This window comes from Bubalus bubalis, chromosome 12 (assembly GCF_019923935.1).
Source record: "Bubalus bubalis isolate 160015118507 breed Murrah chromosome 12, NDDB_SH_1, whole genome shotgun sequence".
Classification (NCBI taxonomy): Eukaryota; Metazoa; Chordata; class Mammalia; order Artiodactyla; family Bovidae; genus Bubalus; species Bubalus bubalis.
In genome coordinates this window covers 5,413,753-5,438,362 of record NC_059168.1, presented here as the reverse complement: position 1 = coordinate 5,438,362, position 24,610 = coordinate 5,413,753, and the positions used below count along the sequence as shown (strand labels likewise).

Sequence of the window (24,610 nt, the reverse complement as noted above, 5' to 3'; positions counted from 1 at the left end):
GCATCTTAGGTATGCAATAAAAAGTAAACAAAATAATGAAAGTTTATGTCTACTGTAATGTTTATTACTGGGGAGAAATGTGCTGTGTACTTTAAATGCATTTATTTCTATTATTCTTTACTACCAAACTCCAGGGTAAATACTAGATAATATTCCCATTTTGTAGATGAGGAAACGAGGAGCACAGAGAGACAGAAGAAGTTGACAGGGTCATGAGCTTTCTGTGGTGAAATAAAGACTTGAACTCACAAGCTCTAACTCCCAGAGCTTGGATCCTTAACCCTGCATATTATTCAATGTAATGTCTAAGCTCCAAATTCATTTATTGTGGTTCTGTCATGCATGTGCTTCCATTCAAATCCTCAAGGAGGAAGCAAATGTCTCTTGTCAACGTACTGCCCCAAGAAAGGGCTTAATAAATATCTGAACAAGTGGTCAAAAAAACCTAGCAAGTTGCCCTTCAACCGCCTTGCCATCTTTAAGTCATGGGTGGTTAGTGATCACGTTAAAAGTGAAATTCGATAATACTGAGCCCCATCAATATTTAAGTCAATAAGGAAGACATCAACAGGGTAAATAAAAAATTAACAACAAAAAACCTGGTTCCTGAAAAGCTTGACAAAAGTTTATATGTCCAAGTGCATGCATGTGTGTACACACATATCTATATTATCCTGTTTACTAAACAGATATATATATATATTTAGGTAGTTAACATACAAGTAGGTTTTAGCAAAACAAAACTGGTTTACATTTTCTAGTGCAATAAAACTCTCATCACCTTTGGGGCTTACTTCACCAAAAGTCTTAAAAAGGATTTCCCTAAAACCTCAAGCCTTACCACATTCCTCAGGTTAAGAAGTTACAGCTCTACCGGACTGCAATCTGACCTGGTCTTTATGCCTTGTTTATGAACCCTTATACTGGGTCGGGAAGATCCCCTGGAGGAGGGTATGGCTACCCACTCCAGTATTCTTGCCTGGAGAACCCCACGGACAGAGAAGCCTGGTGGGTTACAGTCCATGGGGTAGCAAATAGTGGGCCACGACTGAGCAACTAACACTTTCACTTTTTTTTCATGCCTTGACAAGGGGGTGACATCCTCCAGGCCATTAGTCAAGGGTGGTTGGGGGGGGGGGGGGAGGCTGTTGAAAAGGTCCTGTTGATGGCTGTGTTTTTCCTTTTCTTTCTTTTTTAACCAGGCAGGCTAATTAGGAATGCTGGGAGGCACCCCAAACTCAAGCACTTTTACCTTTTTCCACTTTTGGATTTTTTTTCTTTTTCATTTTTCCAAGTTTGGGGTTTTTTTTTTCTTTCTCAAACACCCAACCTGTTTTATGGATGGTGACCTGGTGGGATAAGGTTTGGCCACACGTCCCTCTGTCATTTCCTGGGATACACTCTCGTGGACTTTTGGGGAGGGGATTGGTGTGGGGCTGAACTCGGCCGCAAGGACAGGCGCGGAGCCGGGTCCTGGGGTCTCTGGCCCCGCCTCCCTGCGCCTCCCTGCACCTCCCCTTGGTCGACGCGGCGGCGCGCGCACGGCGGGGACGGCGGCGGGGGCGCGCAGAGCCCGGGCAGGAGCGCGCACGGCGCTGACCGGCGCGGGGGCGGCGGCGGCCTCACCTCCAGAGAGAGCTTGGCGAGTAAGCCTTCCTCCTTCCGGCGCCGCCGCCGCCACATTCCCGGCCGGGAGGGCCGGTGGCGGCGGCCAGGCCTCCGGGCCGGGTTCCCGCGCTCCCGGGACGCCTGGGCCCCTCGCGCCTCGTCCCCAGGCGCGCGAGGCCCAAGCCGAACTAAGCCCCCGAGACCGCAGAAGGGCCCGAGGACCCCGACAGCTCCGGCTCCACTGAGGGTGAGCTCGGGGACGCGCGAGAGCCGGGGTGGGGGGGGGGGTGGCGGGCGTCACATTCTTCGACCCCTGCCCCACCCTGGGTGGACGGAAAAACGGAGGGAACCGGCTTCTCTTTGCCAGCGACATCCCAGTGTGTTTCGGCGACTTGAGGCCTCCCTCGTTCGTGGAATGAAAGGGGAGAGCCTTCAACACGTTAATCATGCAATAAGGCAGCGTCTTTGCCGGGGATGCTGTAGTCGCGGCATCACCGGTCCTCGGTGATCCATAGTTTACTTCTTTCATCCTTGCCTGAGAATTTGCATTTGTCATTGGGAGCGGAAAGAGGAAGAAAATGTTCCACTTGGGCACAGGGGGCATGCAGAGATGAGAGAGAGGCCAGGAAAGAAGGACCATGTGCAGTTTTCTAAGTGCACAATTAAGCACGTCTCCGGTGGGTGGACCTGGAGGAGGGAATTCTTGCTTGGAGAATTCCATGGCCAGAGGAGCCTGGCAGGCTTCGATCCATGGGGTCGCAGAGTCGGATGCGACTGAGCACGCTCGCACTGGTAGGTAGGAGGGAAAAGGATGGTTGGAAATACGTGTGTCCTGCCAGGTAGGCTCCAGGGGTCCTCAGCTCAAATTTGGACATAAGAGGGGCCTGTCAGAAGTTGGAGGTGGAGGCATACATTTCTGCACGTCTGGACCGGAAGATGAACCAGATCTTCCAAAAGCTGCCTTGTTACTTTCCAAGTCTGCGAAAGGCAGGAGAAAGGGCCAGCCACTGAGTGGAAAACGGTACAGCCAGGTTCTGGTTAGCTGAGCCCGAGGATCGTCACAAAGGGGTTTTTTGTCTGAAACACCCAAAGGGACTTTGGGCCCTGAAGAGTAGGTCACTGGTCAGTTTTCACTGTCCGAGTGAAGAATATCTCAGATATTCTTAAAACCAGGCAGCTCTGCTCCAGGCTTATTCACTCTTTTCATTGGCTGGGTTAAGAACAGACAGGAAGACTGAAATGGTCTTCTCTCTTTTTTTCCCCCTGTATAATTAGGGCATAGTTCATCTTGGTTGAAATAGGAATTTCAGCATGGAAAAAAAAAATCTTTCCATCTTTGCTCTTGACCCTCAAGAATAAAAATCTCCAAGAAATACCTGAGAGAGAAATTCTCTTCTTCCCTGGAATGGAAACTGGACTTCTTGCAGAACTGAACAAAGAAAGGGAGGAATTCGTTACTATCCTGGGCAATTCTCCATTATATTTAGATCATTTTTCAAATGTTTGAGGTTATATGATAGAATAGAAACAAGGGAGAAAGGTGGATGAGAGGAAAGGGCCTGAAGGATTACAGAAGCCAAGAGAGCAGTTTGTCTTGATACAGGTCTAGAAGAATCTGCATGTGAGACAATAAAGCTCAGTCCTTCCATCTTTGTAATATGAAATTGCTTTTCATTTTAATATTGAGTTCATAAGCATAAAAGAAAGCATAGCTAGACTTCTCTGACCATCCCAGACTGCTGGGTTGCCTTATGTTTTCAGTGAGTTGGATGTTTATTTTACCAGCTCACTTTATTAAATCTGTAATCTCTCTAACTGCATGAGTTTGGCTTGTTCCCAATTATTCATTCATGCTATGACATTTGCCTAGAATTTGCCAGGTCGTTAAAGCTTGAAGAAATACAAAACCCAGCGAAAATCCTGCATTGAAAGATTTGATCATTTTATACAGAAATCCTTTACCCAATATCAAACATATAAGAGTGGTATAATAGGGTTTTATTATTTTTGCTCCAAAAATGATTTCATTTTCATACTAAATTACACGGAAGAATATTTTAAACAGCTAGCTCTTTTGGTACATTTAGAATAATTTATTCATTTACCAGGCCATCCCCAAAGATAACCCCTCTCTGTAAGAGACCTGGTATGCGAAATATCCTCGAATAACCTAAGTGGTTAGCTGTTAATACTGGTTAACTGTTTCCCGAGTATAAGGCAAGTTGATCTTGTAACTTTTAATGGTGCTTATTTGCTTTTTTTTTTTTTAATTGTCCCATACAGTTACAGGAGGAGCCGAGAACCTCAGGCAAAGCAGATACTGCAAGGAAATGTGGATCAGGCTCAAAAGGTATGGACACCTCACCAGTTATCTGAAATCTGTGTCATGTAATAGCGTTTTCCATTCTTGCTCATATGGAGATTTTCAGAAGCTTAAACTCGTAAACAGGAGTTTGTGCATGTGTTCTTGGAAATGTATCCTTAACCATAATGATAATAGGAGTGCCCTCTTAGGCAGGGGCTTCCCAGGTTGTGCGGTAGTGAATAATCTGCCTGCCAATGCAAGAGACGCCGGCTCAGTCCCTGTGTTGGGAAGATCCTCTGGAGGAGGAAATGGCAACCCACCCCAGTATTCTTGCCCGGAAAATTCCAAGGACAGAGGAGCTTGGTGGGCTACAGTCCATGGGTTTGCAAAGAGTGGGACAGAACTTAGCAACTGAGCATGCACGCACGCACATACACAACTTAGGGCCTTAGATGAGGTCAGTATCTGTAGAAAGCAGTGCATGGCCTGCAGCGCCTCCGCAGGTGTGTTTGCTGTTCGTCATCACCATTAATGAGAATCTGCCTTCACCTCTTGTTGGTTCTCCATCTGCCAGAGAGAAGAGCGTGTTTCCCTCCGGGTCACTAAGGATGAGCAATCATTCTGAGACAGGAAATTGTGCATGACCAGATTCTTTTTGTGACATTTCCTTTAGTGTCTGGATAGGTTTTGAATGAGTGTTTTAAAACCTGAACCCCGGACAGGGAATGCTTTCCTCAGCGTACACATATGATGGGAGCAAGGCTCCAGGAGTCAGTTTCCATCTCAGTAAAGGGCCTTGGACAGGACTCTTCATCTGGGCCACTCCCCTGCCCTCTTGTTCACTCCTTGCCGCTCTGGTGATTCTGGACCCAGACTGAGCTCCTTGCCAGGTGCTCTGTGGTGGGTCCCCTCCCTTTGTTGAGCATCTTCTCAACATAATCTCCTCCCAGGTCCCTATTCATCCCTCACCCTCCTGTGTTATTAACCATGTCTCTTAGCGCCTATGTGATCTTGGACATTAATGGCTCTGTTTATGTCCCGTCTGCCTCTATTAGAACAAAGTACCAAGAGAGCAGGATAGGTTGGTTGCTGGATTCCCAGAGCCTGGAATGGCTTCTGGCTCAGAGTAAGCCCTTGGTAAATGTAACTGAATGAATGACATTTGGGGGAAAGCTGTTTTGTGGTCTCTTTAAACCTCATCTTCCTCTGTCCAGTTGTCCATCCCTCTGTCTCCTTCCCGTTCAAGGAATTGAATGGGTGCTAACTCCTGGGTTACTGTCTCTGATGTCCCCAAGGCCCCTCTCTCATTTTGCTTACTTGGAGATTATTCCTTTCTAATTCCCTTTTCTCAAGTTCATTTACTCTACCCCACCCACATAAGAAATCACTGGAAAGGTCATCCTTTTCTTTCGTTCTCTGTGTTTTCGTAGAACATGTATTTTTGGTTTCAGCGCCTGTGTCTTTAATTTACATAAATGGCACTGTGTCATATCTCATTCCATTCTTGCTGTATTCCCTTTGCACCGCGGTTTTGAGATGGATCTGTTGCTCTGTGCATACTCGGCCCTGACTAGAGCAATAGCTTTTGAAAATTTTTGAACTGTTTTAGAAAGTTAAATGGGCTTATTTACCACAGGTTGAGTGATTGTGTGTAGTAAAAGTAGAACTAGGGAAAAAACAAGTAGAATTAGATGGTAGGAGGAAGGGAGACTCAAACTCTTTAGCACAAATTCAGAGAGACTGCTTTTGGATGACAGCTCAGACGGGGTGTGTGGGGAGCCACCGGCAGCTGAAAAAATGGATGCTTTCAGACAGCATCTTTTTGAAAGTGCAGGGCAGGGAGCATTTGCTCCAGAGTTGGTAATAGCGCAGAGGCATTGTTAGTTACTACGGATGTGTCATGTGTGTGCTGTCTTCCTCTTCATTGAGAGAGAGAAACAGGTTCATATTTCTTGCATGTTTAGTGACCTTCCTGCATCCTTGGCCCTGCTTTCCCCATCTGTCCATCATTCTTTATCCTCCACCTCTGCCCTATGGGTTTTCAAAGAGCTGGCCTCCTGGCCTGACACCTTGATGCTTGCAAATCCCACATGATGGTCTGAAGTAGGGAGGCGCTACAGACAGCTGGGCTGCCCCTTCCTTCACTGGGGTGCACACTCAAACTCACCTCTGTTATCTGCAGGAGGTGCCTTGGGAGCTGTCTTGGCTCCTTGAACAAAGGAGAGTTAAATACAGAAAGTGTCCAGCTTTTGAAAGGCCATTTGTCCCCTGACTTTGGGGGCGAGGAGAGGACTGTCTGTGGGGTCAGGCCCCAGCCTCTCTGCAGACAGAAATGGTGAGCCTTGAGCCCATTGCTCTTGGACAGGAAGCAGAGCCGTGGGGAGTTTGTGCGTTCGAGGAAACACTACAGGTGGTGGGCAGGCCGAGAGGAGCTGGGACTATGGGAATTTGGAATGACTTTCTTTTTGTTAAAAAAAAATGGGGCAAATTATGCTGATTTTTCCAAGGTCATCCCAGAATTCTACAGGGGCTAGTTACCTATAGCTGGGAAGGCTAAAACAGGAGTAAATGGGAAGAGTGATGGAGGTCTTTTTTGGGTATTTATCATTTTTATTTATTTTTAATTGGAGAATAATTGGGTTACAATGTTGTGTTGGTTTCTGCTGCAAAACAACATGAATCAGCCATACGTATACACATATCCCCTCCCTCTTGGACCTCCCTCCCTTCTAGATCGTCACAGAACACTAAGCTGAGCCCCCTGTGCTATACAGTTGCTATCTGTTTTATGCATGGTAGTGTATATATGTCACGGAGGTCTTTGTTTTCACTAAACCACTCAGTCCTAAAGGAAATCAACCCTGGAATAGTCATTAGAAGGAGTAATACTGATTGGCCACCTGATGTGAAGAGCTGACTCATTGGAAAAGACCGTGGTGCTGGGAAAAATTGAGGGAAAGAGGAGAAGGGGGTGACAGAGGATGAGATGGTTGGATGGCATCACCAACTCAATGGACATGGGATTGAGCAAACTCTGGGAGACAGTGAAGGTCAAGGAAGCCTGGGGTACTGCAGTCCATGTGGTCACAAAGAGTCGGACACAGCTTACTGACTGAACAACAGCAAGCCTCTTTAATCCTGCGTTGAGCTTCATCAGACGCTTGTGAATCCCACATGATGGTTCGCCCAGGTTTGTCCTCGCTGGTTGGCCTGCATCCTTCACCACAGGTCTGCACGGTCTTGGCTCAGTTGTTCTTGGGGCCCAGGACATTGCTGTAGCTTTTTTTTTACTTATTTATTTTTAATTGAGGGATAACTGGTTTACAGTAATCTGTTAGTTTCTGCCATATGTTAACGTGAATTAGCCATAGGTATACATCTCCCACCGCTCCACACCCCTCTAGGCTGTCACGGAGCCCCAGTTTGAGCTCCCTGAGTCATACAGCAAATCCCCCTGGCTATCTATTTTACATGTGGTAGTGTGTATGTTTCCGCACTGCTCGCTCCATTCATCCCACCCTCCCCTGCCCCTGGCCCTGCCCAAGAGTCTGCTCTCCAAGTCTGCGTCTCCTTTATTATTCAGTCCCTCATCGTGTCCGGCCCTTTGTGACCCCGTGGACTGTAGCCCACCAGGCTCCTCTGCCCCTGGGATTCTCCAGGCAAGACTACTGGAGTGGGTTGCCATTTCTTCCTCCAGGGGTCTTCCTGAGATTCAGGGATTGAACCCGAGTCTCCTGCATTGGCAGGCGGTTCTTTACCACTGAACCGCCTTTCTGGATATGTGGAAATTAAATAGGAAGGTCACAAAGGATGCCGAGGGACTGGCCAGTTTCTGTTCTTAGAGGGTCTGCTCCTGGGCAGCTGGTCCTTTTGGTGCAGTTTCTTAGCTAATCCTTGTAACCATCCTGGAAGGAGGAGGGCCTTGTCTCAGAGACTGGAAGCTACAGCTTAGGGAGGGTGAGTGACCTTGCGAGTCCCAGAGCTGGCGAGTGGTGGGACCTTCCAGGGCTGTGTGCTGGGAGGTCCCAGAGGAGGAGTGGCAGGAGGGGATAGGAAGACTCTGTGGAGATAGACCAGCTGCTTGAGGAGGTCAGAGAGGGAGCGCGTTCCTCTTGTTGGGTGGTGCCAGAGAAAACGCAGGACACCCTGGTAAACTGGAAATTCAGAGAAACAGCAAGTAGCTTTTTAAAGTATTAAGTGTGTCCCATGCAATATCAGGGGCATATTTATACTAAAGTACTGAAAAATTGGGGCTTCCTTGGTGGCTCAGATAGTAAAGAATCTGCCTGCAATGCAGGAGACCTGGGTTCGATTCCTGGGTTGGGAAGATCCCCCTGGAGAAGGGAAGGGCTACCCACTCCAGTATTCTTGCCTGGAGAATCCTATGGACAGAGGAGTTTAACTGGAAAATTAGCGTTTAATCTGAAATTGAAACTTCCTGGAGCATCCTGTGTGTTTATCTGTTTAACCTGGCAGCTCTGCAAGGTGGCTGTTCAGTCATGTAGTTGTGTCTGACTCTTTGTGACCCCGTGGACTGCAGCAGCCAGGCTTCCCTGTCCTTTCACTGTCTCTGGGAATTGGCCCAAACTCATGTCCATTGATTTGGTGATACCTTCCAACCATCTCATTCTCGTTTGCCCCCTGATCCTCCTGCCCTCAATCTTTCCCAGCATCAGGATCTTTTCTAATGAGTCGCCTCTTCACATCAGGTGGCCAAAGTTTTGGAGCTTCAGCTTTAGCATCAGTCCTTCCAATGAATATTCAGGGTTCATTTCCTTTAGGATGGACTAGTTTGATCTCCTTGCTGTCCATGGGGCTCTCAAGAGTCTTCTCCAGCACCACAGTTTGAAAGCATCAATTCTTCGGCACTCAGCCTTCTTTATGGTTCAACTCTCGCATCCATACATGACTATTAGAAAAACCATAGCTTTGACTATTCGGACTTCTGTAGGCAAAGTGACATTTCTGGTTTTTATATGCTGTCTAGGTTTGTCATAAGTTTTTTTCCCAAGGAGCAAGCATTTTTAAATTTCAAGGCTGCAGTCACCACCCATGGTGGTTTTGGAGCCCAAGAAAATAAAGTCTGTCACTGTTTCCATTTTCCCCACTCTGTTTCTACCAGGGGACTCCGGGAAAACAATGCACCTGCTTTGTGGGGACTTGAGGGTGAAGGTGCAGATGCAGGCCAGGTGGCGGGGGGAGCCCCTCTCATAAGCTGGAGAGGCCCTTGGGGGTGGGAATTCAGAGTTGCGGTGAGGTCTAGGAGGTAGGGATCTGTCGTGGAGACAGGTGGAGAGCTGACACCTGGGCTGTGGTGAGCTCGGTGTACCAGTGCACACAGGCTTTCTGAAGTCGTCTGCCATTGGCAGACGGTCTATGTGGAACAGAACATCTCCCTGCTGCCCCGGAGTGATGAACGGGTCTGTCAGCTGACGGAAACTAACCCAGCCTAGTGTGGTCTCTCTGTGTTCCTGGGTCTGGCTTCAAGAAGTCCTGTGTTAAAGGTGACATGTGAATAAAGAGACTTTTTTGTCTCTCTTGCCAAGAATTGAGTGCAACTTCCAGTTCTTCTGTGTCCCCTGCAGCAGCGTGCGGCTCATGTGACCCACTGAGGACCCAAGTGCCCCACATCGCTCCCAGCTGGCAATAACATGAGAAACGCCCACCCCCAAGGCTCCTCCTAGGCCCTGGCAGGCAAGTGCATGGAGCTAGACGCTCCAGAGTTCATTTCTAGGGTTCCAGAGATTCTCTACATCTCTACAGGGCTTCCCAGGTGGCGCTAGTGATAAAGAATCCACCTGCCAGTGCAGGAGACGCAAGTTTAACCCTGGGTCCAGAAGATCCCCTGGAGAAGGGATTGGCAACCCACTCCAGTTTTCTTGCCTGGGAAATCCCATGGACAGAGGAGCCTTGTGGGGTTGCAAAAGAGTTGGACATGACCGAGCATGCATGCACCACACTTCATTTCTGTAGGTGTGGCTGAAGCTTGTCAACAGGATGTTTGGGGCTGGTGCAACTGGGATGACCCAGAGGGATGGTACGGGGAGGGAGGTGGGAGGGGGGTTCTGGATGGGAAACACGTGTACATCCGTGGCGGATTCATGTTGATGTATGGCAAAACCAATACAATATTATAAAGTAATTAGCCTCCAATTAAAATAAATAAATTTAAATTAAACAAACAAAAAAAAATAAACACAACCTGCTTGGAATTTCCTCAGGATGGTTGTCTGCCTTCTGAGAATTAGCCACAGCAAAAGTCCAGACCAAAGTGAGCCCCCTCATGCCCTGGCTTCCAGGCATTGGCAGGTGCCTGGGCCAGAAAGAGTCAGCAGGCTCAACTGCAGGAGTAAAGGCTTATCATGTGTTCTAAAACCAGTAGAAGTGGCTCCTTTCCATTAAAATTTGATTTATTATGAACTTTATATTGCATGCATGCACAATCATATCTGACTCGGCAAAGTCATGGACTGTAGCCTGCCAGGATTTCCCAGGCAGGAACACTGGAGTGGGTTGCCATGTCCTTCTTGGGGGGATCTTCCTGACCCAGGGATCAGACGTGTATCTCTTGCATCTCCTGCATTGGCAGGCGGATCCTTTACTGCTAGCACCGCCTGGGAAACCCATCAACTTTATAAACTGTTATTAATTAAAAATATAATGTTACCAAGTTCAAATACCCATGGTATCAGTAGGAAAAAATTTAAAACATTTGTATCGAGGCTGTTAACTGAAATTGCCTGTTCTTTTTATTGTCTTTGGCCTAATTGACTTATGTGTAAGCAGCAGGGCCATTTGGCTTGTGTTTTCCAGGAAGAATCGCTGAATGGCTGGCGTTTGACAACATGCACCACCAGTGGCTTCTGTTGGCCGCATGCTTTTGGGTGATTTTCATGTTCATGGTGGCCAGCAAGTTCATCACGCTGACCTTCAAAGATCCTGACGGTAGGTACGCCACCTCGTGGAATGGATTTGGCGAATTCAGACCTTGCAGTGATACTGCTCCTGAGTACCTGCCTGGATGAGCAGTGACATCGAATCAAAGGACTCGCACGCCAGAAGGAGGTTGTTGTGTCCAAGTGATGTGCCGAGGCTCGAGAGGGGAGGTGGACAGGGACGAAGGGGTCCTCGCCCGTCACCTCCCTCCCCTAGGGGCAGGGGGACGCACTTTCCTTAGAGGGTTCTTCGGTGTCCTTCTCTCAGGCTCCGGGTTTGGGGACCAGCCCTGCTTGGTGTCCTGGTGAGATGCTGCCTGCTGGGGGCAGCGTGTTTGAAGGTCACCTTCAGGGCTCTGGAAGGAAGTTGGTGTAAATAGATGTGTGCTGGGATTTTTAACTCCCGTTGACTCGATGTCAGATGAGGACATGTTAGGAGGACCCAACCCAGTCTTTGAAGAGCTGTGTCTGGTTCACGCCCTTGTCCATTGCACGGGCCTTACTGTTTTTCTCTGCGAAGTGAGTGTCCTCCTTGTCTGACAGCTCCAAGCCCAACCCTAGCACAGTGAGGCCCTGAAAGTGACCTCTGAGGAGGTGCTGGGTGTGACTGAGGAGCTGCGCATACGGTCATTTGAACCCCAAGGCGACAACTCCTTCAGGGATGGTGGGAGGCCAGGCCCCCAGGAAGGGCCCATGAGCAGCTGTAGACTGGCCTGGGGACAGCAGCCTGACAGGGAGGAATTGCAGGGTATGTTTATTCCACGCAGGGTCTGACATTTCCACGTGCAGGTGTGGCCCTTAGGGAAGGGAAGTAGAAAAAGATCCCATGGTTGTTGCCCTGATTCCCACCCGTGCACTGCACAGCCTGTGCCGGCAGTGTGGCCAGCGGGCTCCGGGCCCTGCTCGCCCTGGAGAGCCCCCCCGGGCTGCCCCGACTGTGCAGAGGCTGCCCGACGCCCCACCCCGCCTCCATCCTCCCTGTAGAGGCGCAAGGTGGGAAGGCAGACGGGCAGGCAAGAGAAGGAGGCACCGAAATTAGCCCCCAGCGCTGTTCTCAGCTGGTGGTTTCTGTCCTGGGTTGGAGTTTATTTCTCTCGCGTTCAGTGTTTTTGCTCTTGACCCAGGAGCGCACTGTGAGCTGGCATCACCAGGGGGTCACTGACGTGCAGGGGTGTCCTGTGCGGTGAAGCCCGCCTGTGCAAAGTGGGTGCTGATCTCTGGCTCAGCATTCAGGGAGCCAGTGTGCTCGGACTCCACGGGCGGCTCCTTCCAGCTCTGTCCTCGGGGAGGTGAGCTTTGTCCCAGCTTCCCAGTCAGTGGATGAAGGGGCTTGCTTCTGGCTTCCCTGTTCTATTTTCAATCGTTTGTTTTGCAGGTTTTTCTCTAGTTGCCAGCAGAGGCTGCCGTTCACTGGGGTGGTTTCCCTTGTTGCTCTAGGGCATGCAGGCTTCACAGGTTGTCGCACAAGGGTTTAGTTGCTCCACAGCACGTGGGCTCTTCCTGGACGGGGGAGAGGGGTGTCAAACCCGTGTCTCCTGCACTGGCAGGCAGATTTTTATCCACTGCGCCACCAGGGAAGTCCTGTACCTCCCTATTCTTAATGAGTTCCCTACCACCCGGTGGATAGGAAGAGCACGTTTGTCTTGAGTTGTGGTTTAAAGCTGTGTGTGTGTATACGTGTGCGCGCGCGTGCGTCCCTCTTTGGCTCAGCAGTGAAGCCACAGTAACGTTTGTGGCAATGACTCAGTGTGGTTAACAGACTTCAGTGCTGTTTTGAACTAGCCTTTGTCCTAGGGAAATAAATCCCATTCAGGGTGGAAAATTGACGGCATGGTATGTGGACACTTGAACTCAGAAGCGACATCCGTGTGAATCTGGCGGGTAGGCGTAGATGCTGATTTTCTCGCTTCTGTTTGGCCGCTTCTTCCAATTTTCTGCCTCAGCTCAGCTGCCAGCCGCTTAAGGGCAGAACCCATGATGCGACATCTGGCATGCCCTCTATCCGGCGTGTGATGCAGGGGGTACCCTGGGCAGCTGGACACACAGAGAGGTCGGGATGAGGGGATGCGGTCACATCTAGAAAAACAAGGCAGCACTGCACCCGGCAAACGCTGGACGTTCTGTAAAGCAAATACGATGACGCCTCTAAGGAGAGTGAGCTCTTATGTTCTGACACCTGGTCATACCTATTGATCACCCTTGGGCCTGGCTCTGGTGCCTTGCCCCCGAGGGTTGGGGAGGGCTGTGATCTTTGGCCACAGTGGTGACAGCGGGCATCCAGTGAAAATAAACAGTTGTGGGCAGAGCAACTGAAAAGCAAAACCAGACATTACGTTGTGCTGTTGGTTTTATTAGAATCTAGTTGAATTGGGCTCGAGGAAAGTTGGGGAGCAAGTACCAGGAGTTCACAGTAAAAGAAGCTGTTAAGAATTGGTGGCTGGCTGGCTGGTGTGTGTGGCTGGCAGGTGAGCTGCCCTGTAGCTACCAAGGTCATTCTCGATGCTCTTGAGTGTGTGAAATAGACACTTTTCAGAAATTCACTAGTAAGTCAGTTGTTTAGAATTCAGACTACATCTTACATCTAGAATGTCACCGAGGAGGCTTAGGTTTCTAGGAACCCACGTGGCCCATGGCAGAGCCGAGCATTGCTGTGCGGCTCACAGACGTGGGCACGTGAGGTGACTGGGCCCGAGTGGGAGGTGACGTCCCCCTGAGCACGTGGGTGCTTGGGGATGAGGCTGAGGAGGATGGGTAGGGCGTTGGCCCTCTGGGTGCCTTTCAGAGCCTGGTTGCCCAGGGCATTGCCTCTCTGTCTTCATACCGTCCCTGGCCTCAGAGCAGGCGCAGAGTGGCTCCTGTGCACAGCTCTGGTTCGAGCTGCATTTCAACTCGAACGCAGGAGAGAGGAAGAAACAGTTTCCTTGGGATTCACGGAGGAATGTGGCCAAGATTTCTACTGGAGTCGGAGAACTCAGAGGCGTGAGGGGTGAAAGATGGGTTATTATCATTGGTGGGGTTCTGGGAGGATGGGTTTCTCCCCGCTGGGCAGGGAGGACGTCAGGCTGGTGCCTGTCCTCAGCGGGGCTTGCTGGGGAGTCCGAGGTGGGGAGCGGGGGGTAAGGCGGAGAGTTGGGGGTGCAGTTAAACAGCCAGACTGAAGTAGGGGCTGCAGTGAAGCCTGCAGAGCGTTGGTGGTAATGACCCAAGAGGAGTAGTTTTTGATGTTTATAACAAAAGTGAAATGTGCCTTTGCTTATGCTCTATTAGGCTGATTTCTGTGCTTTTTTTGATAACTACTTTTTTCATTCTACTTCTGTATTTAGGCTTTGCAAAATTTTGAAAGCAAACGTTTCTTTGATTGTAGAGATTTGAAAATTTTCTTCAAATTCTACCCAAAGATTTCCCCCAAATCAGTTTGTTGCAAATGATTACTGTGCTCTAGCATTTTGTAAGACTTCCTCTAGTTGAATATCAATTCCCATGTATAGTCACTCAGTCGTGTCCGACTCTTTGCAACCTGTGGACTGTAGCCCACCAGGCTTCTCTGTTGGATTTTCCAGGCAGGAATACTGGAGTGGGTTGCCATTTCCTTCTCCAGGGGATCTTCCAGATTCAGGGATTGGACCCATGTCTCCTGCATTGGCAGGCAGGTTCTTTACCACTGTGCCACCAGGGAAATCATCAATTCCCATAAGCTTCAAAAATAACGTGTAAGCACTAACCTGACTGCTGACTTGAATTTTGTCTAATTAAACCTTTAATTTTGAGATCACTAGTGTCCCTCACCGTTGTAAGTACGTAAGACAGAGGGTCCTTTATACCCTTTTTTCTTTTGCTCGGGGGTGATGCGTTGCAAAACCATAGTGCAGAGTCACAGGTGGGGTATTGACAGGGATGCAGAGCATCTTCATCACCACAGATTCCTTGAGTTGTCCTTCTATAGCCACTCCTCTGTCCCCAACCCCCAGCCCCTCTCCCCTCCACCACCCCGGCCTTGGTAACCACTAATCTCTTCTCCTGTCCATAATTTTGTCCTCTCAAGAATGTTGTATATGCAACCTTTTGCGAATGACTTAATTCACCATGGTTACTTGGAAATTCATCTAGCTTATTGTGTGTATCAGTAGTTCATTCCTTTTTAGTGCTAAGCAGTATTCCATGGTTTGGATGTACCAGTCTTTGATTAACCACTCAGGTGTTAAAGGAGAACTGAGTTGTTTCTGTTTGGGGCTGTTATAAATAAAACTGCTGTGAACGTGTGCATGTAAGTATTTTGTTTTGGTAGTGCTTGATTTCGGTTGCTGCGTGTAGGTTTTCTCTGGTTGCTGAGGTCAGGGGCTCCTCTGTCGCAGTGAGCAGGCTTCTCATCGCAGCAGCTTCTCTCATTGCTGAGCATGGACTCTAGGCACCCAGGCTTCAGTAGTTATGGCTCACAGGTTCTAGAGCACGCCCTCACTATTTGTGGGGCATGGGCTTATTTGCTCCGTCTCACGTGGGATCTCCCCCGACCAGGGATGTAACCTGTGTCCCCTGCATTGGCAGGTGGTTCTTATCCACTGGACCACCAGGGAAGGCCCATGTATAGGTTTTTTGTGACATAAATTTTTATTTCTCTGGGATAAATGCCTATGGGTCATACAGTAGTTGAAGACTTAGTTTTTAAGAGTTGCTGCACTTTTTTGCATTTTTCTGCATCCTCACTAGCATTTGGGTTTTCGCTTTTTTGTTTTAGGCATTTGGGTAGGTGTCATGGTGTCTCACTGTGGTTTGCATTTGCATTTGCCTGATGGCTCATGACGCTGAACATCCTCTCCTGTGTTCATCTACTATTGCAGAGCCTCTTCCGTGAAATGTCTGTTCCTGTTTTGCCCATTTTCTAATTGGATGGTTTGCCTTTTTTGCTGTGATTTGAGACTTCTTTATTCTAGATCCCAGTGCTCGGTCGGATGTGTGGTTTGCAGATACTTTCTCTCAGTCTGTAGCTTGTCTTTCCATCCTCTTCACAGGGTCTTTTGCAGAGCAGAAGTTTTAAGTTTTGATGAGGTACAGTTTATCAATTTTTCCAAAGATGTACATTTATGCTTTTTAAAGAACTTTTCTAGTTTTATGTTTCACATTTAAATGCTGATCCATTTTGAGTTTGTTCTTGAATAAAGACTGAGGTTAAGGGAGATGCTCCTTTTGTGCTTGGGGGTGTCCAGGTCCTTGGGTCCATTGTTAAGAAGATGCTCCTTGTCGCCTTGTCAGCCATGGCTTGGAAGTGTTTGTTTGGGTCTGATTCTGGGGTCTCTGGGCTGTGGCACTGGTCTGTGAGCCTGCCCCTGCACGGGAAGAGTTTTAACCTCTCCGTCTCCTAGCCTACAGCGCCAAGCAGGAGTTTCTCTTCCTGACTGCCGTGCCCGATGCGGGGAGGTTGCCAGGAGAGACACACTTCCCTGAGGAGCTGAAGGTGAGCGTGGCCAGGCCCCGGCGCTGACCCCCCTGCCCGTTCTTCCCAGAGCATCTCCCTCTCATCTGCTCTCCCCTGCAGCCCCAAGGGGGTCTCCCGTCATCAGACTCCTTAGAACAGAACCAGGGCCGGTAAGCTCCATTACCTGCTCACGGCGGCTAAACTTCTGGTATCCTGATGTGACTGCCAGGCATTGCCTTCCATGTGTCTCAGGGTACATTTCAGAGAAGCAAAATTATGTGCTCAGCACTGAGGAGGTGGAATGATGGCTCCTGCCTTTGAAAAACCCATCCTGAGTGGCCTAAGGCGTTTTCTTAAATTAATAAACCAGATACACCAGTGTACCAGATTATCTTAAACAGCCACCATCTGTGTAGACAGCAGGTCCTTAGGTGCGGCTCACATGCTCACACTCAGGTTATGTGGAGGTGGGGAGCGAGGGAGAGAGCTGGCCTCCCTAAAATTCCTGAATGATGAGGACCCTGCCTTTGCCAGGGCATCAGGGGCCCTCGTGTGGTCAGCACAGTGCCGGGCGGACAGACAGCCCACCCGCCCCTTGGGTTGTCCAGGCTGAGGTTGAGGAGAGTCAGGGTCAGCGGCCTCTGGCTGCTCGGCGGTCTGGCGCATCCACAGCCTGAACCCCGGGCCCCTGAAACTCGCACCTGCTGTCCAGCTGTTTCTGCCGGGCGGCCCTGGCCTCTGCAAGTTAACGCCTGGCACGAGGGCAGGGCAGGGCTCCTCCCGTAGGCACTCACGATGCCCCGGTACCTGTTCCGCCTTGTTCCCTGCAGCCGACGGGGAAGGTGCTGGTTGAGCCCCTGGTGTACACGCAGCGTCTGGAGCTCATGAGGAACGTGTGCAGGGAGGATGCTCTGAGGAACCTGTCCCACACCGCCGTCTCCAAGTTTGTCCTCGACCGGATTTTCGTCTGTGACAAGCACAAGATTCTCTTCTGCCAGACCCCCAAAGTGGGCAACACCCAGTGGAAGAAAGTGCTCATTGTGCTGAATGGTGTGTGCAGTGCTGGGTGAGGCCCGTCCCGCCCGGACCTCAGGGTCGGAGCGGGGGCGGTCGGAGGGGCTGGGGAACACAGCCAGGGAGACCTGGGAGGGCCGGCGACTCACAGACAGCTCGCTGGTGATTTTCCTTTTCATGGCCACGCTGTGCGGCATGTGGGATCTTAGTTCTCTAACCAGGCCTTCAACCCGTGCCCCCTACAGTGGAAGTGAGGAGCCTTAACCACTAGACCACCCGGAAGTTCCCTGGTGTTTTTCCCCTTCCTGTCTCACATTATGTATCGGCAGGGTTCACCCAGGCAGTCCACACCCACCATCAGGGCCTTCCAGCTCCCTCCAATTCTGCCTGCCGCCCCGCCTCCCAGGTTCATCCCTTTTCTTCCCTTCAGTCACCGCATTGATTCTTATGAGTCTCTTGCTCTGTCTTAGGAGGTCAAGGCTCTACACTCACCGAGTCTCCTGGCAGCTGCCCTCACAGCTGCTCTCCCGTGTGGAGAAGGACCCACAGCCAGTGCCCCGGGTGGGGGACCCCTGCCAGTGGGTCTGGGGGTCTTCCCACCTGCAGTCAACCCCATCTTATAACGAGCAGCCATGTTCAGAGGATTTAATTGACTTGCTTCAGGAAATGTAGTGTTTACTCGGGAGCAAATTAAATCACTGGCAAGCGCCCTCGTGCTCTGCATGTTTCGATTCCTCACCACTGTTTTCAGATGCTGTGTTTGTTTGTTTAAACTCTAGTTACTCTGAACCGACCCACGATAATTATGGGCTCTATTAAATTCAGCTTCAAAAGAAAAATAATCATAATGGACAGCAGTGTGACTCCCGAGTCGAGAATCAGACCGCGGAGCCCCATGGGATGTGGGCCTGGGGTCTGCGTCCCCCTGCCCCCTGGGCCTACTGCTGCTCTCAGAGGCAGTGGTCAGAGCTGGTGTCATTTGACCTTTTCACTGGCTGATTGGGGAAGGAGAGGAGACACTTGCTTTATCTTCTGGTGGTCATCCACGTGCTTCTGGAGTAATCGGACAGTACGTTGGCTTTTAACATTGGAAAATGAGGTTACAGATCAAATTTAAAACAACAAATGTACCAAAGTCTTACACATTTGCTGCCACAGTATGAAGCACTTGTCTTTGAAGAAGAATCCATTGATGAGAGCAGGACACAAACGGGAGCAGTTTGCCAGGGCATGTATGGGTTTCCCAGGTGGCACAGTGGTAACAAACCCGCCTGCCAGTGCAGGAGACAGAAGAGACATGGATTCCATCCCTGGGTTGGGAAGATCCCCTGGAGGAGGGCGTGGCAACCCATTGCAGTGTTCTTGCATGGGGAATCCCATGGACAGAGGAGCCTGGCGGGCTACAGTCCATGGGGTTGCAAAGAGTCAGGACTGAAGCGACTTGGCATAGTAGGAGGACGACAGTCCTGAGGCTGCCTTCTGTTGTCCCTGGACGCACCTGCAAGGTGACAAGTACCAGAGCAGGTCCAGGTGCAAATCCTCAGAGCTGGCCCTTAGGTCAGCCCCGTGGGAGTGGATGGGACATCTTGCTCGTGTACAACCGTCCATTCTCAGTGCTTAGCACAGGGTTCTAGATCAGGGCTTAAATATTCTGCAGAGACTGCAGTCCCTGCTTTTAAGGCCCAGCAGAGACCCTTCCCTGCCAGACACTGAGTCTAACAGGGATGGATTAACATGCGGGTGGATGTGAAGGGTGGTGAGGCCTTGACTAGCACCCCAGCACACTAACACGTTATTTCCATTTGCCTGAGTTGAGAAATGAGTGAACACCTACCCAATCCCCCAACCCTAGGAGGAGCCCCCCGGGTTCCATTCGGCAGCCTGGATCCAGCACTGTGGCTTTTGGTCCCGCCCTGCCTCCTCTGATGCTCCTTGTCCTCCTCTGAGCCCTGCTTCATCTGTATCACTTCACACCCCGAGCATCAGGCTGACTGATCCAGCACCAAACATGCTGGCCACTTGCCAGCCTGGGATGCTGTGAGGTTGCCTAGAAGCCTCTTAGGCCCGGGTGCTCTGGTGCTGGAAGCGATGGAACAGACCAGCCGGTGCTTCCTGGTCCTGCTTCTCTGATGTTTGCCCCGGTTTCAGAGGAGAGGAAGTGTTCAGGTTTCAGGCATCCTGCTTGCAGGCTGTGAGCTTTCTTACACGGCAGATTGAGCCTCATTCAGGTGCTCCTGCCTGTAGGCCTAACTCCCTCTTCCTGACTCCTCCGTTTCCTCCCGTTGGCTCCTGGATCACCAAAAGCTTCCCTTCAGTCTCACCCCGCCACAGGAGCAGTTGAAATTCGAAGTTGAGACCTAAACGTGGATACCGGGGGATGGTTTGTGGGGAGTGTGGACCTGCATTCTGAGATGGGCATCTCTCTTTAAGGGCAGCAGTGGCCAACTTAAGAGGTGACCAGACCAACATACCTTCTCCCCCCACCCCACCCCCCATTTGCTTCCCAGGAGCCTTCCCTTCCATCGAGGAGATCCCTGAAAACGTGGTGCATGACCACGAGAAGAATGGCCTCCCACGCCTCTCCTCTTTCAGTGAGGCCGAAATCCAGAAGCGGTAGGAATGGGGGAGGGGTGGGGAGAGGGGGGTGGGGAGGGGTGGGGGGTGAGGAGAGGGGGGTGGGGGGTGGGGAGGAGGAGGGAGGAGGGGGGTGGGAAGGAAGAGGATGGGGGAGGGGTGGGGAGGGGGAGGGGGAGGAGGAGGGTGGGCAGGGGTGGGGAAAGGGGGACGCTGATAAAAGCCCGGGTTCCGCTCCCCTACTGTTGCGTTACCCAGATGTCTCCAAGAGCCGCTCATTTGTGTTGGTGAGAGGCAGCCAGGCACACACCCAGAGTTCAGCGCATTTAAATTCACATCTTTCATGAGAATTTCCGAATTTCTCCACCTTAACCTTCACACAGGCCATCAAAATGAAAGTTACATGGCAGTCTTAGTGAAAATGACTGGTTGTTTTTGTTCTGCTTTGCTTTGGTAACGTTTTATGGGTTTCTTTATGAGCATGACCTTCGTTTCGTAAGAAAGGGGTTTGGCTTGCAGGCAGACCCCACTTCGTTTCTCGTTTTCTCCCGCGGTGCTGCATGGGCCTCCGGGGCAGCAGTCCGCTGATGAGTGGCCGGGTGGGTTAGACCCAGCAAGAAGTAGAGGGAGACCGGCCTCGCTGACCACAGCCAGGATGGAGACTGGCATGGGGAAGATTCCTTAGCTGACTGGACAGTTCTCTTGAGAGCTGTGAAACGGCCCCAAAAGACGAGGTTTAAAAGGAACAAGCGCACAGTATGCCAGCCAGTGTCAGGGCACCGAATGGTCTTTGAGCGCCCTTGCTTTTCAGCTGCTTCACTTCCATTGCTTCCGGCTCTGGTTGTTCACTCTTTCCAGCTTGTACGGCCTCAGAAATGCCAAATGCCAAATCAGAGACCGTCCTTGGGGCAGGTGGTCCTGCCACCCCACTCAGCACTGGTCTTGTGGGGCTTTTGTGAGGACGCTGAGAGGGTCCCTGGCCTGGGGGTGCCTGGGGTCACAGCAGTATCATTGGCACTCTCTGATTGTCATTACCGGCTCTTCACACAGGTACCCCTGGGCACCACCGCACCCACTGGCAGCTCCCCCAGACCCTTTTCCTGCCAGCTGAAGCCTGGGGACTCCCCATTTTCTCTTATCTCCCCCCACCCCCAATTTTTCCTACCCCTGGCAATTTTGAATTGAGTTTTTAAGGGGCACCTTTAGAGCCACTCACTTCCTCTAGCTTCAGCTGTTCCTCACTTGATCAAGCAGGTTTCTACTCTTTTGGTTTTCTGCCCCCAAAACAAAACTTTTAAAAACATTCCTGAAGTTAATATGGGGTAATAGGTTAACAAGAGGGTCTGCCTCCAAGGGTGGCTGTGTGCATTAAGTAAGAACTGTGTGCAGTGCCTTTGGCACAGGGCCCAGCCTGGTGGCTGCCGTTGCTCCAGCCATCACGCTTCACTCTTCCCCACCTCACAACCCATAGCCAGCACCACCAGCAGCATTGGGTTAACCTCTTCTTTGTCTTCCATCTTTTTCCTTAGCTTGAAAACATACTTCAAGTTTTTTATCGTAAGAGATCCTTTCGAGAGACTGATCTCTGCGTTTAAGGATAAGTTTGTCCACAACCCCCGCTTTGAGCCTTGGTACAGGCACGAGATCGCCCCCGGCATCATCAGAAAGTACAGGAGGAACCGGACGGAGACCCGGGGCATCCAGTTTGAGGATTTCGTGCGCTACCTGGGTGACCCCAACCACAGGTGGCTGGATCTCCAGTTCGGGGACCACATCATCCACTGGGTGACGTACGTGGAGCTGTGCGCACCCTGTGAGATCACGTACAGCGTTGTCGGGCACCACGAGACCCTGGAGGACGACGCCCCGTACATCCTCAGAGAGGCGGGCATCGACCATCTGGTGGCCTACCCCACCATCCCCCTGGGCATCACTGCATACAACAGAACCAAGGTCGAGCACTACTTCCTGGGCATCAGCAAACGAGACATCCGGCGCCTGTATGCGCGGTTTGAGGGGGACTTTAAGCTCTTTGGGTACCAGAAACCAGAGTTTTTGCTAAACTAACGTGTAGGACCATGAGTTCAGATATCTTCGTTAGACCAGAGGCTAACCAGGTGGAGCTCAGGCACAGAAATGACACTTCTTCATCTCACTCCTCTTGAAGACTGCCACTCCCTGAGGACCGGGGTGCATCTTGCCCAGTGAAGCTGGACCCTGACTGTTACGAAGTAGTCTGCATATAAGGTGCATGGAGGGTCCTGGCCCCCACCCTCCAGTGCCACCGAGCCTCTGCTCTCCCCAGGGTGGTGGGGAGAGCATTAAACACTTGCAGTCAAACAGAGCGGCGGGGGATCAGACGGCCTTGATCATCTCCCTCAGTTGTCAGACACCTGCAGGGCAGGGCAGTCCTGACTGTCCCCAGGGGACAGCAGGCATGGCACCCAGCACTTGGAAGAGAGGTGGACAAGCCGGTACCCTGCAGACATCCCAGGGCCGAGACAGGATCAGATCTGAGTGATAAAGTCACTCTTCTGGCTCTCATCTCAGCCGCCGCTGTCATCGCAGAGGCAAACCCTTCTCTCCATGGCTCTCTAGTTCCCGAGAAGTTCAGGAATGACCCAAGGGTGTTCCTCAGCTGCTCACCTTTTCAGAATACAGGCTGTGTGCTCCTCGGCCAGATTTCCACACCTTTACCTGCCAAGTGATTCTCGCATTCAGTCCAAGAGATCCAGGTTTGGGAAGTGAGGGGAGTGTCCATTCTTCCCACCGAGGAAGGGAGCCTCTTTGGGGGCCTTAAGGGGAGCGTGGCCAGGGGAGAGGCAGGGCTGGCCGGGTGCCAGAAGTCAGGCTGCCCTGGACTTGGGTACATCCTCCCCAGTGGCTGTCTGCCTCTTGTCGCTGATGGACTCGCGTGGGTCGGCACAGAGACAGGTCTTCACCCGTCTTCTCCAGGACCAGTCCCTCCTGGGGGCTGAAGGCAGGCACAGGCAGCATGCCAGCATCGCCAGATCAGAGCACTGTACCCATTTTAGTCTCCTTTCATCTCAGCAAAACGTGTCCCACCAGACCCACTTCTGATGATGCCATCATCCTGACCCAAGTTGGATAATCAAATTCACCAGCAATAAAACCTTGGGCCGAGGCAGCCCACGTAACGCATCTTCCAGGCACTGAGGAGCAGCGGGCCACACTAACCACTTCATGTGCCGTCCAACAGTGAGGCCCCTCGAGGTCTGGGACAGTCTCCCTGCAGAAAGTCCCAAGTGTCCAACCAGGCCGCACAGGGCTCGGGAGCCCAGCTCTTCCTCAAGGCAGCCCCCGCTGTCCCTTTCTCAGTGTGACTTCCTGAGTTTGTAAATGTGAAAGTAACATGAAATAAAACACGTGCCAACCTGACGTGCGGTGTGGCTCCCAGGGAGGTGCCGCCCTGACTGTGTCCCGAGGGCTGGCAACAGTGAGGGGCATGCGCCCACCCGCAGCGCTGACGGGTGGGAGGGGGGCAGCCCACGAGGTGGCATGTCACCTGCAGAGGCTGCAGCACCATTTTTCTATCAAGTTTTAGCAAAGTCTTGTTGGAATCATCTCACGCCTGATGCACAGAATGATTGTTGTTTAGTTGCTAAGGCGTGTCCAACCCTTTTGCAACCCCATGTACCAGCCTGCCAGGTTCCTCTGTCCATGGGATTTCTCCGTCAAGAATACTGGAGTGGGTTGCCATTTCCTTCTCCAGGGGATCTTCCCGATCCAGGGCAGATTCTTTACTACCGAGCCACCAGGGAATCAGACATAACCTGGGAACAACCTCTCAAAAAGCTCCCAGAGCTGTTCCCCATGTTAGAAGTCAAAGCACAGTTACATAAATTTTTGAGACAGAGGGCTGCACATTAAATGATGTATTACTGACAGTTTACACAATCTAGATCTTCAGGTACAAAGTGGTGGATCGTCGTGACCCCTGGCAAGATTAAGAAGGAATGTTCTCTTTTTAAGGATAACATTATTGATGAGGCTGGGAGAAAGTTGCTCTTTATGGCTGAGCAGGTACTTTTGCAAATGGGGAGGTGTGGTCAATGCCGAGTGCACAGTGGAGGGGAGAGATGATGGCAGAGAAGATGTTTTATGTTTAAATTTTTCTTGTCTTGCCATAAAATACGTATTTCACAGGCCATTTTCCAAGCCCCTTGGACATGCCAAGCCCTGCCCCAGGGTTGTGGGGTTCCAGATCTAAGCAGAACCCTCTTCTCACAGGAGAGGCTGGGAAGGGTGGCTGGTACACAGAAGGAATAATATGTTTGTTTCCTTGCCTTCAAGCCAGTCTCCCTGTCTGGTTAATAGCAGTTATCTTGAGACTGTCTAAACCAAGACTTGGACAGCAACAGCATATTCACAATCTGTGCTGTCCTCAAGGCCGAGTCAGTTTACCTGGTAAGTCTTTGCACAGAGCCTTCTTCAGTCTTACACTCTATTGCTTGGAATCTGTAAACTCAATTTTTATGACACAGCAAGAAAATTCTGGACTTTTCGTTTGTGCTTGCCAATTTCAACTAGCCAATCCTCCGCCTCCACCTCTCTCTCTACTTAGAGAGGAGTAGTTAGTACACATTCCCATTTTGCCCCTTTCCCTCCACTTTCCCCAACAGTCTTGTTTTGTCTGTCACTCATGTTATCACAGGTGACTTCTCTGAATACCGCACTGCGGCACTGCATGAGTCTCAGTCTTTCCAGCCTACCATATCTATTTTTTTAGCCACCCAGCTCCTA

General features: G+C 50.8%; 1 protein-coding gene across 8 annotated transcripts; it reads left to right on the top strand.

Moving 5' to 3' along the window:
• Positions 1–1,553: 1,553 nt before the first annotated feature.
• CHST10 (carbohydrate sulfotransferase 10) lies at positions 1,554–23,245 on the top strand. 8 transcript variants are annotated; one of them, XM_044925662.2, is made up of 9 exons: positions 1,783–1,855; positions 3,892–3,958; positions 9,499–9,607; positions 10,727–10,858; positions 13,748–13,834; positions 16,206–16,297; positions 17,089–17,308; positions 19,708–19,885; positions 21,376–23,245. In XM_044925662.2, the coding sequence occupies exons 4-9, from the start codon at positions 10,759–10,761 to the stop codon at positions 21,911–21,913; spliced, it is 1,215 nt and encodes a 404-aa protein (XP_044781597.2). In that variant the 5' UTR covers positions 1,783–1,855; positions 3,892–3,958; positions 9,499–9,607; positions 10,727–10,758; the 3' UTR covers positions 21,914–23,245. The 8 variants fall into 8 exon arrangements, with proteins under 8 accessions (XP_044781596.2, XP_025116500.3, XP_044781597.2 ...); XM_044925663.2 differs by having other exon boundaries at positions 13,685–13,834; positions 19,780–19,885; XM_044925659.2 differs by having other exon boundaries at positions 13,685–13,834.
• Positions 23,246–24,610: the final 1,365 nt, after the last annotated feature.